We start from the raw sequence: 14339 nt of genomic DNA, 5'->3' as shown, positions 1-14339 counted from the left end.
GCCCGGCCTCAGCTCACAGCCCCCTTTTTCCACAGCGTTCCCTTGCTCACATTTGTCTGCAGATGGCTTAGGCTGTTTTCTGCCCTCCCCCTTGTTAGCCCACAGCTGTAAAAGGCTGGATGGAAACAAGAATTCAAGAGACTAAAGTTATGTGCAGTCCCAAGTGTGAAGTTTTGCCCACAGTCGGTGCCCATGGTTCACACTATGCTCCCAGCACAGGTTTCCAGCACACACCCTTGGCACGTACCTGTGGCCTACGCACTCATGCTCACAGCCTGTGCACACGTGGGCCACTCATCTATGGAGCAACTGCCTTTTTTTCTTCCTCTTCACATCTTCTGTCAACTTAGAACGATTAAGCATCTTGCACTGGGCTCAATGCTTTGGGAAGGACATTGATTCATTCATTCATTCATTCATTCAGCAAGTATTTATGAAGCACCCACTCTGTGCCAGGTACAATTCCGGGCATTGGAGATGCAAGGGTAGAGCAGACAGATGAAGCTCTCCTCTCCGGGAGCCAGTGTTCTGGGGGATGAGAGGCCATCAGCAAGCACGTTTCCATCTAGGAAGGGAGTAAAGCAGGGTGCCGAGAGGGAAAGTGATGGGGGTGGCCCACATTAAGTCAGGGGTCAGGGAAGGACTCTAGAGCGGGGGGGCATTTGAGCTGAGTCCTGATTGCTTAGAAGGAGCGAGCCAGAGCAGATCTGGCCCTGGCAGAGGGACCAGCTGATGCAGAAGGCCCCAGGTGGGGAGCAGCAGGAAGGGCCGGGGTAGGGGTGTTGGGAGAAGAGGTGGGAAGGGTGAGCAGGGTCTGGATCTCGAAGGCCCTTACAGGGCTTTTTTTTTTTTTTTTTACCAAGTAGTGCATGGAGTGTTTGAAGCAGGAGCTGCCTTGTCTGTGCCTCTGAGAAGTTTCCACGTGGCTGAGAAGCTGGGTGGCAGCACAGTTGTAATCAGGTGCTCAGGTGCTCCCCTGTCTGGGTGGCAAGCGTGCCCACATGGGATCCCATAGAGGAGGCCGAGCCTGAGGAAGCCAGGGAAGCAGGAGGGGGCGTGGGGAGGCCAGCAGAAATGTGGGCCTCCGCGGGGAGAGAATAGGCGATGCAGCATGGAGGATGAGAAGCCCACAGCAGCCGCACTAGGGCCCCAGGAGATTGTGGATGCCGTCAAGAGCATTATTCGGTGGAGGGGTGGGGACAAAAGCCAGATGAGACAGTTCGGAGGTGATAGGCAGGTGAGGACGTGAGACAGAGGGAGAACAGTGATTTGAGAACTGTGTCATAGGTGGGACAGGAGTCCACATCCCAGTCAGCACCTGGAAGGTTGGGCTGGTTCTGCCCAGGGCCTGGCACGTAGTGTGCACTCACCAGATGGTCGCTGCCCTGAAAGAACTCAGCACCGTGCCTCCTTTCCTGCCTCTGGTGTTTGCTGTCAATGTGCAGAGTGCTGGACAAAACTGGGCCAAGGGAGCTGTCCCACTGCCTGCTGCCCTCAAGCAGAGCTGACCTGGCACATGCCTCTGGCATGCTTCACTGTTGGCCTGGCCGCCCCAGTGGGCCCAAGCAGGGGATGCCACCTGTTCCTTGGGCTGTTACGTATTTGCTGGGGCATTGAGGGGATGAAAGGTTTTTTGTTTTTTGTTTTTGAGACAGAGTTTTACTCTGAGTGCCCAGGCTCCAGTACAATGGCATGATCTTGGCTCACTGCAACCTCCACCCCCAGGTTCAAGCAATTCTCCTGCCTCAGCCTCCCAAACAGCTGGGATTACAGGCGACCGCCACCACACCCGGCTAATTTTTGTATTTTTAGTAGAGACAGGGTTTCACCATGTTGGCCAGGCTGGTCTCAAACTCCAGACCTCAGGTCCACCTGCCTCGGCCTCCCAAAGTGCTGGGATTATAGGCATGAACCACTGTGCCCGGCTGGATGAAAGGTTTTGAGTACTAGGGGCTAGGAGGGACCAAGAGAAAGAGGAAGAGATTTTTTGGTTCTTCCCATGAACTAAGCAAGGGAGGCAGGGCTAGCCCTTGCACCATGAAAATGGGAGAGAAGTGATACAAAGGTTCATCTGATGTCACAGGTGTCACAGGTCTGCTTCTTGTAAAGGGCCTCCTGCACGGGGGGCCTCCTGCACGGGGGGCCTCCTGCATGGTGGGTTCTGCATGGGGCTTTGCTGAGTAACCCCCATCCGGGCCCTATCCCCTTCCCTCATGGCCCTGTGACCGCCTGGCACCATGACCCTCTCCCTGCTCCTGGCTCTAGGAAGCTCCAAACCTCTCTCACCTGCCTGCCCACCTGCCTGCTAGGTTTCCAAAGCTAAACAGAGGGGCGGCTGTCTGAGCAGGGCAAGGGAGCCAGCAGCCTGCCTGGGTTCCTGTCCGAGTGTCCAACTTTGCTTCTTCCTTTTAGGGCAGCGTCAGGAAGGATCTTAGGAACGCCGTGTTGCTCTGGGGATGAGGAGGCTGGAACAGCAACTTAAAAATAGAAATAGTACCTGGAAGGGAGGGAAGGAGAAGGTTCAGAGGCTTGTCATTTAGGCACCCCAACTTCTATACCTTACCAAGGTGCCAGGCCCAGAAGGGAGGGGTAGCTAGGGCAGCTTCCTCACCCACACCTGCCTTCTCACCCCTCTCCTATTTCATGAGCATTTACCATGCATCAGATACATTCCTCACAGCACCTTTATCAGCAGGGATGCCCTTTTCATGCTACAAACAGGATCAGAGAGGTTGTCACTTATACAAGGTTGCACAGCATCTAGAGACACAGAAAGGACTAGAGCCCAGGACTTCTAACCCCAGCTCCTGCTTCCCTCCCATCATCAGCCCCAGACAACCTGAGAGTGGAGAGGACAGAAAGTCAGGATATCAACACCTTGTACTCCGAAAACTCAGTGGTGCTTCTCACCCTCTCAGTGGGGTAGGTGGCCTCACGCCCCACCACGGGCTAAACAGGGTGCATGGGGGATGTAGCCCCACTGGCCATTCTACACATTCTTGCCAACAGCTGCCAGGCACCAGCCTCACCATTGTTTTTTGCACAGCTGGTCTGTGCCAAGTGCCATTCTAGATGTGACCCCCAACTTCGGGGAGTTTGCATTCTGGGAAGGGAGATGGTCAGCCGGAAAGCCCCACCACAGGAGCTAGGCTGGAGGTCCCCAAGGTACACCAAGAAGCTCAAATGACCTGGACCTGGGAGGGGTGGCCAGAGGCTTCTGCTGGAGGAACCTTAAGTAAGTTAGTGAACTTGTCTCAACCTCAGTTTCCTCACCCGGAAAATGGGTTAGTTGCTGCCTCATAGGGCTTTGCTGAGGATTGGATGAGTGCAAGTGCTTAGCATGGCACCTGGCACAGAGAAACATGCCTCAGTAAACTTCAGCTGCCCATATCATTGGTTGACCCTCCCAACCAGAGTACAAGCCCTGGGAGGGCACAGATCATGCCTGCTTGTTCACCGCCGTATTTTCAGTGCCTAGGCCAGAAGCCAGCACAAGGTAAATGCTCAGAAAATATTAACTTAATAAGTTCATGAGAAAAGGCCCAGAAAAATTAGGAAACGGCAGGACAATTCCAGTTAGGAATAGACTCTCCTAGGCCAGGTGAAGTGGCTCACACATGTAATCCCAGCACTTTGGGAGGCCGAGGCAAGCGGATCACCTGAGATAAGGAGTTCGAGACCAACTTGGCCAACATGGTGAAACCCCATCTCTACCAAAAAATACAAAAATTAGCCGGGCATGGTGGCACACACCTGTAATTCCAGCTACTCAGGAGGCTGAGGCACGAGAATCACTTGAACCCGGAAGGCAGAGGTTGCAGTGGGCTGAGATTGTACAACTGCGCTCCAGCCTGGGTTGCAGAGTGAGACTCCATCTCAAAAAAAAAAAAAAAAAAAAAAAAAAAAAAAAGGAATAGACTCCTTTCTGCACCTGTATTTGCTCTAGTCGTAAAAAAACTTTATAGCCAAGTGCAGTGGCACACCTGCGGTCCCAGCTACTCTGGAGGCTGAGGAGGGAGGATTGCTTGAGCCTAGGAGTTTGAGGCCAGCCTGGGCAATATAGCAAGACCCTGTTAGATATTATCTATTTAGATGATAATAATAATGACCTGTAATCCCAGTACTTTGGGAGGCCTAGGCAGATGGATCATCTGAGGTCAGGAATTCAAGACCAGCCTGGGCAACATAGTGAAACTCTGTCTCTACTAAAAATACAAAAATTAGCTGGGCACAGTGATGCATGCCTGTAATCCCAGCTTCTCAGGAGGCTGGGGCAGGAGAATTGCTTGAGGCGGAGGTTGCAGTGAGCCGAGATTGCGCCATTGCACTCCAGCCTGGGCGACAGAGCAAGACTCCATCTCAAAGTAATAATAATAATAATGATACATACTATTTTAGTCGAGAGTCATTTTTTCCTTTATCCATCTGTTGTTCACCAACTGTGTATCTCTTGCCTGGCCCAGAATTGAGAGATAATGAGGGGCCCAGACAAACTCCCTGTCCTGCCTGAAGGGATGTTCAGTATTGAACAATTGTTGCTTTATGGCTTTATGACAAAGTCCCAGGTGCTCATGATAATCTTTGTACAGTGGTGGGGCTGTAGGGAGCCCTAACATAGCCTGGGGAAGGCTGCCTAGAAAGTGGAGACCTGAAGGCTGAGGCCATGTTAAGGATTTAGGTAGAATTTATGCACTATGGTATTTTTTCTTTTGTTAATTTTTTATAATTTACACATACACATGGTAAAATGTGTAACAAGGCACAGTGTTACATAGCAAACATAAGCCTCACTCCACCTTCTCTCTCCACCTACCTGTCCACCTTCTAGATGCAGCCGTTGTTACCAGGCCTTGCGTTTTCCTGCAGCCAGAGTCCATTTGTATCCCACATCTATATTTTTTTCCCGGCATTTGTTTCCAAATGGGATCTTGCTACTTTGGAGGTTCTCCACCTGGGATGATTTGGCACCCCCCACCTTCCCACCCCAGGAGACACTTAGCAATGTCTGGAGATACTTGATGGTTACAGATGAACAGGGGGGGCCAGGCATGGTGACTCGTGCCTATAACCCTAGCACTTTTGGAGGCCAAGGCAGGTGGATTGCTTGAACTCAGGAGTTCAAGACTAGGTTGGGCAACATGGCAAGACTTCATCTCTACAAAAAATTTTTAAAATTAGCTGGGTGTGGTGGTGTGCACTTGTGGTGACTAAGGAGGCTGAGGTGGGAGGATCAATTGAGCCTAGGAGGTTGAGGCTGTAGTAAACTATGATCATGCCACTGCACTCCAGCCTGGGCAACACAGTGAGACCCTGTCTCAAAAACAAACAAACAATTATTGCCAATTAGTGGGTAGAGGCCAAGAATGCTGTCAAACATTCTATAATTCACAGGACAATCCCCACTTATCTGGTGGAAAATGGCAACAGTGCTGAGGTTGGGAAGCCCTGTCCTGCATAAGCACAGGGTCTGCACCTTGTGTGTATGTGTGTGTGTGTGTGTGTGTGTGTGTGTGTTCTCATGTATTTTCTGGATCATTCACATTTATAGATCCACCTCATTATTCTTTGTGGCCACATAAAAATCCATTACCTGGATGCTCCACCATTTTCATTTAGGTATTTGCACTCTTTCTGCTATTATAAACATTTATGCTACAAGGGTTATTCTTTTCCATGCACATGCCTTTGATGTGTGAGGTCAAGGGAGAAACTGATGGAGGTGGGATGGATGAACCCAATGGTTCATTAGCATTTTAAATAACCTATTAAAGATACCTTCAGTCTCTCTGGGGCACATTATGTCTGGAGAGTGGGTCTGGGCCCTGGCTGCTCACCAGGGCTGAGATCCTCAAAAGTCTGGTGGAGAAACATCCTCTGCATTCCTCGTGTACAGACAAGGATGTTCTGACCACCTGTCTCTCCACAGGATGAGGGTGTCCCCCACCTGAAGACGACAAGCCGGGTCCTGAGTGATGCCCCTGAGCTGAGTGTCCAAGGCCGGCCTGAGGAACCCCCATGGCCCCACCTTTCCCCATGGAGAAAGGACTCACTTTGCTCCAGGACTGCCGGGACTTTCTGCACAGCCTGAAGATGAGAAGCAAATACGCTCTTTTCTTGGTTTTTGTGGTGATAGTTTTTGTCTTCATCGAAAAGGAAAATAAAATCATATCAAGGTGAGGGTTGCAAGCCCAAGTCTTCATCTTCCTTTCAAGGTGGGGTGGGTGGGGACAGGGAGGTAACTGCAGGGCTCTCTGTGGACCTGCAAATGCATTCCTTCAACAAGCCATCCCCAGGCCCCTCCTGTGTCCCAGGCAGTGGCTTCTGCACACGTCCTCATGACTGCACAGGGGCGAGACTTGGGCTCTGGACTCAAACAGCCTGGGTTGGAGTCCCCCGTGTTGGCCCTCTACAACTGTGAAAGGTTAGGCAAGATACTTCACATTTCTGAGTCTTCAGTTCCTCTTCTTTAAAATGTGGCTAATGATGGGACCAGCATTGTTGTAAAGAGTGAATGAGAAAATGTAAAAGCATTTAGCCCAGTGCCTGGCACATAGTTGGTGTCCAGTATTTGCTGGCTGCGACTATTACTATTAATTTACTTCCTGGCCTTGCATTAGCAGCACATCCCCTATAGAAGTCTTGATCATTGAACCCGTGGAAAGGCAAGGTCCTAGTATGGATACTCTGATGGGCAGGGCTGCCATGTGCAGCTGCCAGGCCGTGTACTGCTCAACTCCAGGAGCATGTCCCTCAAATAGGCTACCCTGGGAACGCCCCTTTACCTCTTTGAATTGGCAGCATACAGCTATGTGCAGTGGGCCTGTTAGATGTAGAAAGATTTCTTAGCCTGTTCTCCTCCCAGGCACAAGCCCTGCAAGAAAGCATTAGCTAAGATGGGTGGGTCAGGGATTGGGCAATACAGTGGACACTGTCAATGCCCCACTTGGGTCACTGAGCAAGGACCATTCTAACTTGTGCCTATTGGGTTCTACTGCAAGCCCCTACAGCTCTGCACCTGAGAGCTTTCTCTCCACCAGCACACTGGCAAGCCGGAAGTACTAGGGAGTAAATGTCCCCCCCAGATCCCCATCAGACTGAGCCTCTGATGCCCACACCTGCTTCTAGCAGCATATCTGTCATGGACCTCTTTCCTCCCCTGCCTCACTTCCCTATCCAGTTCTTCCTGTGATCATGTCCCAAATAAACGAAGCACAAATCCTTGCCTGAAAGTCTGCTTTTGGGGAAACCCAACTGAGACAGATCTTGTTCATCTGCTTGGGAGAGTGCTTCGGGTTGCCCAGGAGGCGGGGTCCCCAGTCAGCCACTGACCCTGATCTTCTTTGTCCTCACAGGGTCTCAGACAAGCTGAAGCAGATCCCCCAAGCTCTGGCAGATGCCAACAGCACCGACCCCGCCCTGGTCTTAGCTGAGAACGCATCTCTCTTGTCCCTGAGCGAGCTTGATTCAGCCTTCTCCCAGCTGCAGAGCCGTCTCCGCAACCTCAGCTTGCAGCTGGGTGTGGAGCCAGCCGTGGAGGCCGCAGGGGAGGAAGAGGAGGAGGAGGGAAAGGAGGAGCCACCCAGACCGGCCGTGGCTGGGCCCCGGCGCCACGTGCTGCTCATGGCCACCACGCGCACCGGCTCCTCGTTCGTGGGCGAATTCTTCAACCAGCAGGGCAACATCTTCTACCTCTTCGAGCCGCTGTGGCACATCGAGCGCACAGTGTCCTTCGAGCCGGGGGGCGCCAACGCCGCGGGCTCGGCCCTGGTGTACCGCGACGTGCTCAAGCAGCTCTTCCTGTGCGACCTGTACGTGCTGGAGCACTTCATCACGCCACTGCCCGAGGACCACCTGACCGAGTTCATGTTCCGCCGGGGCTCTAGCCGCTCCCTGTGCGAGGACCCCGTCTGCACGCCCTTCGTCAAGAAGGTCTTCGAGAAGTACCACTGCAAGAACCGCCGCTGCGGCCCCCTCAACGTGACGCTGGCTGCCGAGGCCTGCCGCCGCAAGGAGCACATGGCCCTCAAGGCCGTGCGCATCCGGCAGCTGGAGTTCCTGCAGCCGCTGGCCGAGGACCCCCGCCTGGACCTGCGCGTCATCCAGCTGGTGCGCGACCCCCGGGCCGTGCTGGCCTCGCGCATGGTGGCCTTCGCCGGCAAGTATAAGACCTGGAAGAAGTGGCTGGACGACGAGGGCCAGGACGGCCTGAGGGAAGAGGAGGTGCAGCGGCTGCGGGGCAACTGCGAGAGCATCCGTCTGTCCGCAGAGCTGGGGCTGCGGCAGCCCGCCTGGCTGCGGGGCCGCTACATGCTGGTGCGCTATGAGGACGTGGCGCGCGGGCCGCTGCAGAAGGCGCGCGAAATGTACCGCTTTGCCGGCATCCCCCTGACTCCGCAGGTGGAGGACTGGATCCAGAAGAACACGCAGGCGGCCCACGACGGCAGCGGCATCTACTCCACGCAGAAGAACTCCTCGGAGCAGTTCGAAAAGTGGCGCTTCAGCATGCCCTTCAAGCTGGCCCAGGTGGTGCAGGCCGCCTGCGGCCCTGCCATGCGTCTCTTCGGCTACAAACTGGCGCGGGACGCCGCCGCCCTCACCAACCGCTCAGTCAGCCTGCTGGAGGAGCGGGGCACCTTCTGGGTCACGTAGGGGCACCGGGGCCCCGTGTGCCCCTCCTCGTGAAAGGCCTGCCCCGCCTTTCTGCCGCAGCCCTCGCAGAGGGCGGGTGCGCAGCGCCGTGAGCGGGCAGCACCTCCTGTAGCAGTAGGGCCCCCAGCCAGCGCTCCGCCAAAGCGGCGGCCCTAGGGTTAATCGCGGAGAACAGGACAGTGTCCGGTCCCCTTGAGGGCCATCACACCCAGACCCAAGGGGTTGCAGCCTCCTGAGCAGGCCCAGGCAGGCCCGGGCCTGTTGGCAAGCTTCGATCTCAGAGAAACATACATTTGTGCCTGGAGACCCTGCAGGCCAGAGTCCAAATATTTAACAACCAGAAGGGGCAAGGCTCTGACCAGTGACAGTCAGACCTCCTACTTTATTTGGTGTTAACCGTTTCTTGTCTGGATGGTGAAGTCTGGAATCTGGGTGGGTCCTTGGAGGAGGGGCCAGGACAGCCCTGGGTGTCAAAGGTGGCATTTGAGGCTCATTTGAGGTGACAGTGGCTGTTTACCAACCAGTACAGAGCGATTCAGCATTTTCATGAATGGAATGGCTGGATGAATCTGGGCCCCATATCGAGCTGAAAAACACACACATGCGTATAGACATGCATACATGTACGCCACACACAGACAAGCCTCATAAAGGCACAAGTGCACACACATCTATGCAGACAAGCTTCCTCGCTGCTTATGCCTACAGGGTTTTTCTGTATCACACACCTCAGAGGAGCCTGTGATTACATTTGTAGGATTATTTCGAGGGCAGGGCAGGGGAAGGAAATGCGTTAAAGGCCATGACATGACACGGTTCCCTGGCCAGGTTTGGGACTGAACGACAGATTCAGAACTGCAGCGTTCAAAGCCCCTGCCCGCCTTAGGTTCTCATGGCTACCTCCTCTGACCTATCCACATCCTTGCGGCTGGCAGGCAGGATGTTTTGAAATGGTGCAGCCAAAGGCCCGGTCCAGCTTGGCTCGCTCCCGAACATGTCCATATTTGAAGGCTGCCTCAGGCCTGGCAGGGAGAGGCAGCTGTGGTCCCTGCAGGCAAAAGGCAGCTCATGGGGCCTTCCATTTCCAGCCAGGCCTCATCTGGGGCAGGGCCAAGAGGAAAGTACAGAGTACCCGTGGGGGAGAAGTCCCGCCAGGATGCACCCCTTCCCTGAGAAGCCCGCCTTCTCCCTCGTGGACAGGGTCGGCCAGCTGGTTGCCGTGGTTACAACCAGTGCCTGGAATTCCTCCTTAGGGCTCTGGGAAGAGTATTGCTCAATGCAGGATGTGCTGGGTGTTTTATTTGGGGTTTTTAAGTTATTTATGGCTTGGTGTCTTTCTTGTTTTGTGGCTGTGTTTTTGCTTTTGTTTCTGCAGGAGCGCCTCTCCCAAGCAGTGGGGGCCTGAGGGCTTGAAAGAGGCTGGGAACACTAGCAGGGAGCACTTGGCTCCTGGCAGAGGGAGAGGACAGGAGGAGGAGCCTTCCCCAGGAGGAGCGAGGAGAGGTGGCCGCATGGCAGGCTACAGTGCCCTATGGGCTTTTCTGTTTGAACCCCATGTGGGATGAATCTCAAAGCCACCAGCGTTCTGGCCTAGTGTCCAGAGCAGCAGAGATTTGCAGCCCTCGCCCCTCCCTGAGAAGAAGCTGGATTTGAAAATCCCTCACAGGCCCTAACATGTTTCCTGGGTGGGCAGAGGCCTCATGATCAAGCAGCAAGTATACCCAGAGTAGAAGCCCTTCCCCACTCCCACCTCAAACCCAGGAGCAGAACTCAGTGTCCAGAGCTTGCAAGGGTTTGCCGAGGGCTGCCCAGCCCTGTTTCTGGTTTCCTGGACAATTTCTCTGTCAGATACGGCCCATTGTAAACCCAGAGGGCTGCATTTTGGGTTGAGTAATACGGACACCAGGGAAGTACAGAATGAGTCCAGCATTGCCGTGGGGGAGGGAAGAGTGTGTCCTGGCAGGAAGCCACCATTGGAGAAGGTGAGGCCAGTAACCGTCTCATGGGATTTGCAATCATCAGCCTATTTGAGCTGCTGGGTCTCTGTTACTGTGGACTCCAGTCATTCAAGGAGTTCTCCACTCTTGGGTTTTTTTTTTCTTTTCTTTTGCTATTTTGCCTGAACACCCCAACACTCTTGGTTTTAGAGGCCAAGAGTAAGTTGTGCAGAGACATGGTTCTAATTTGGAGTTCAAAGGAACACCAGCTCTGAAAAGGTGACTATGGGGTCAGGATGTTTCTGGCAGGCTCAGAAGTGCTGGCTGCTCTTCCCCAGCCTCCCCACTGCTCCCTCCTCTGTTCCCCATGTGGAGGTGGAGGGTGCTGGGACTGGGGAGAGGGTAGCCACCTCCATCCAAGGCTCTTCCTAGGGGCCTTGCTATTGTGGACAGCAGACTTTATCCCTCCTTCTTACTCTGGGCCAAGACCTCCCACTCCGCTCTCTGAGGATGACACCAAGAATGGGCCTTTGGGACTTCTCAGGACATTGACAATGTGCACACTGCAAGTTGACTTAATTTATTTATTTTGTGAAAAGAAGAGACAGAAAATACCTTATTATCTGCAGGGACTCGACGCTGTACCCGAATCAAGAAAGAAAATAACAATAGAAACCATTCACACACTCTGTTCATGCACGGACACCAGAAGACGATTCAGAACACCAGAGGAGAATAAGCCGGAGCGCCAGCACCACGATGGCCCCCGGACGTTGTTTAAGATCTGAGATCCCTTGGTTTCTCTCATGTTTATCTGAGATGCCACATCAGGGCCCTTGCTGCTATATTACCTCTGCCCGGGTGTTTGAGACCGGTCACAAGTGCGTGGGTGTTTCCTGGAAATGTATTCCCCTGGGACTCAGCGATGCTCTGGGAACCGTTGGGGTTTGGGGAAGGACAATGTGGTGTGACTATTGGCTTGACACGTTGTGGATGTGGTTGGAGTCATCCACGTGGACACGATTTTCAGCTTGGAGCTGGGATGGAGAAGATGGAAGCGCTGGGGGCCGGGCCTCCTTTTCCAGCAAGGCTGGCCCTGGTTTCTCCTCTGTTCCAGCTTGTCTGCCAGAGCCTTCCCCTACAAAGTGCCCACCTGCCCGGAGACAGAGGGAGCAGCTGAGGCCTCTCTCCACTGGCCGCCAGCCTCCCCAGCACAAGAGGACTATTCAGCTATGAGTGTTTACTCATGTTCTTTCTTATTGATGAGTTCTGCGGCCCAGCCTATAGAAATGGCTCAGAACATTCCAGGCCTTGGTGAGACAGAGCAGCATCCAGCGCTCACAGGCTGTCCCCGCTCTGCCTGTTCCCATCTTCCCCTTGGGGCCTGTTCATAAATTGAGGAATGGATAAGGGCCCTGGAGGGTCCTTGGGAGTAATTAGTGGAGGGCAGGATTCCCAGGTCCCCGTAGAGAGGGAAGGAGAAGCCCACATGTGCACAGAAGCCCGTCTCTGTCACACACACACCGCAGGTGGTCACCGATTTATTTTCCAAAAGCTTAGAAATATAAAGCAAATTTAGGCTTTTGTCCCTCTGCGATACATGCACTTGAAAATAAACAGAAAAGAGATGTTTAATAACAAGTTTACTTCCTGTCTGCTAGCACCCTCAGCCTGGGAGGTACTGCCAGAGGCTGGCGTAGGGGAGCAGCTGCTGACCAAACCCCACAGAACGGAGGCACCGGCATCACACGACATCTTTCCCTCCCATCTCGGTCATCTATCTGTCTGGCAATGGAAGGAGCTCCAGCAGGAGGTCCTTCCCAGAAGGTTGATTCTTGGCCTGGGTGGTAGAGGAGATATCCTGACCCTAAAGTCTTCCAGCCCCAGGTCATCCTCTGCTATGCTGGGGTCTATTGACCGTATAGGCCAGGTGCAGTGGCTCAGGCTTGTAATCCCAACATTTGGGGAGGCCAAGATGGGAGGATTGCTTGAGCCCAGGAGTTGGAGACCAGCCTGGGCAACATGGTGAGACCAATTGACTGTAGGGCTTGTCCCTTGCTAGAACAGGAGCAGAAGACTGAATAGCTGTGTCCTCAAGGCAGTCCCCTCCCACCCCCATTCCCAAAGTCAGAAAGCGAAGCCAGATCTCAAAGGCTGATACCTGAGGCAAGGAGAGCTAAGGGGAGAGAAAGCGGGGTGGGGTGGGAGCAGACACCTTCACAAGCCAAGTGTGTCTTACAGATCTGTACAAGCTGATAGAAGGACCGCCTGCTGAAATCCAGGGCTCCTGAGTTGATGGGTTTGCTTGTGAAGCTTCTAGGACAAGGCGCAGCCAGATGGAAGGGAGAGGATCCAGGACTTCCTAAATGCAGCCACATCACCTCTCAACTCGCTGCAGTTTCAGAGACAGTGGAAGCTGCTCTTTACCTCAAAAGCACAAAGCAGAATTGGCAACTTCACATGTCTCAAGAGCTTCAAGATCCTTTGGTCTCGTGTCCTTTGGCACCCCACAACTGTATGGGGGACAAATTTGTTACATGTTTCCAAGGCTACAGACATGGTGCCATCCTCACGGGCCTAGCTCATGTGAGGTACTTTGTGGATCAGGTACTTTGCTGGGGGGATACAATGACCCAGGTGGTCTGCGTCCTCTGCCATTGGTTTGAACAGGGCACCCCCTGAAGTCTCCATCTCGGCTGTATAGTCTAGTCCAAATTTGCCTGGCTCCCCCGCTCCCTCCCAGGTCCTGCACACTGTCTTTTTGCCAACACCTCAGCCCTGTGTGCTATTTCATGTCTGCATGGTACGAGACACCGCTTCACGGCATATACTGCCACGGTATGTACATATGCATCCACGTGTATGTGTAGCATGTAGCTCATTCTGCTCAGCCTCTGGTGCCGTTCCACATTGCTCCCAGCCCCACTGCTGTCACTGTCGTCCCAGATGTCCTTGCCATGGCCACAGACAATCTGCCGTCTCCTGGAAACGCTGGGGCTGCCCTTCAGAGAGCTGGCAGCCACTGGCAGTCAGGGCCTGCTTTGCAGAATAGAATGTGAACCCATCTCCTGATGGCCTACTTGACTTATTTAATTAAAGATGAAAACATGCAACGAGCAAAACCTGCAGCGTGTCTCTGCCTTTTCCTTTGCATTTGTTCTCAGCAGCAATTGGGTCACAATTTTTTTTTTTTTAATTGACGGAAGGGAGGTGACTTCCAGCATGAAGCAGGACAGAGAATCCATTCCCTGCCCATTCCCAAAGGATCAAAGGCACTAGGGGAATATGGGCAGGATGAACGTTCCTTGTGTTACCAGGCTGGCAGAGCTGGTGGGGACTGTGCTGGGGGGAGAGAGAGAAAACCCAGGTATTTGGGGGCAGAGACAGGTGCATTGGGCCAGCGGTCAGGGGGCCTGGGGATGAGTCCCAGCTTTGCCACTGTCTGGCTGTGTGACCTTGGATGAGTCACTGCCTTTACTTGGACACCAGTTTCCTTTTAGAATGAAAGTATAATCAGTTGTTCACATTGTTCCCAAAAAGCCCCATTAGGGATTCAAAAGTCAGCTGAAAGGGCAGGCGGCACGCTCTCCACGAGAGCCATGGTGCGTTTTGATCTGCTTTACATGTTCAGATAGCATTTCAGATTTATTTGGCCTTCACCTAAATCTCCAAAAACACATGAGAAGATTGCCAAGGACCCTTTCAGCTAAGAAATTGAATGGAGTCTTTTTAAATTGCAGTTACATCTGTCAT

At 53.4% G+C, this 14339-nt stretch overlaps 5 protein-coding genes across 6 annotated transcripts in view; 3 read left to right on the top strand and 2 right to left on the bottom strand.

The window, feature by feature from the left end:
• CHST3 (carbohydrate sulfotransferase 3) overlaps positions 1-13708 on the top strand; it is a 51336-nt gene extending 37628 nt beyond the window's left edge. The window contains exons 2-3 of one of the 2 annotated variants that reach the window (XM_050803626.1): positions 5927-6173; positions 7353-13708. In XM_050803626.1, coding sequence (XP_050659583.1) covers positions 6016-6173; positions 7353-8649 — 1455 coding nt within the window. In that variant the 5' untranslated portion in view covers positions 5927-6015 and the 3' untranslated portion in view covers positions 8650-13708. The remainder of the gene's footprint in view (positions 1-5926; positions 6174-7352) is intronic. The other variant, XM_050803627.1, reaches the window with a different exon arrangement.
• Positions 1-14339, bottom strand: part of PSAP (prosaposin) — a 517400-nt gene that overhangs the window by 180389 nt on the left and 322672 nt on the right. The gene's annotated exons all lie outside the window — the stretch shown is intronic.
• Positions 1-14339, bottom strand: part of PCBD1 (pterin-4 alpha-carbinolamine dehydratase 1) — a 1172580-nt gene that overhangs the window by 1136271 nt on the left and 21970 nt on the right. The window lies entirely within an intron of this gene.
• LOC126962532 (uncharacterized) lies at positions 10883-12221 on the top strand. Its single transcript, XM_050803685.1, has one exon. The coding sequence runs from the start codon at positions 10883-10885 to the stop codon at positions 11372-11374; it is 492 nt and encodes a 163-aa protein (XP_050659642.1). The 3' UTR covers positions 11375-12221.
• On the top strand, positions 11346-13708 carry LOC126962533 (uncharacterized). Its single transcript, XM_050803686.1, has one exon. It carries the CDS (start codon positions 11346-11348, stop codon positions 11820-11822), a length of 477 nt encoding a protein of 158 aa, XP_050659643.1. The 3' UTR covers positions 11823-13708.

This window comes from Macaca thibetana, chromosome 9 (genome assembly GCF_024542745.1).
Source record: "Macaca thibetana thibetana isolate TM-01 chromosome 9, ASM2454274v1, whole genome shotgun sequence".
Classification (NCBI taxonomy): Eukaryota; Metazoa; Chordata; class Mammalia; order Primates; family Cercopithecidae; genus Macaca; species Macaca thibetana.
This window is presented reverse-complemented; position numbering and strand designations above follow the sequence as displayed.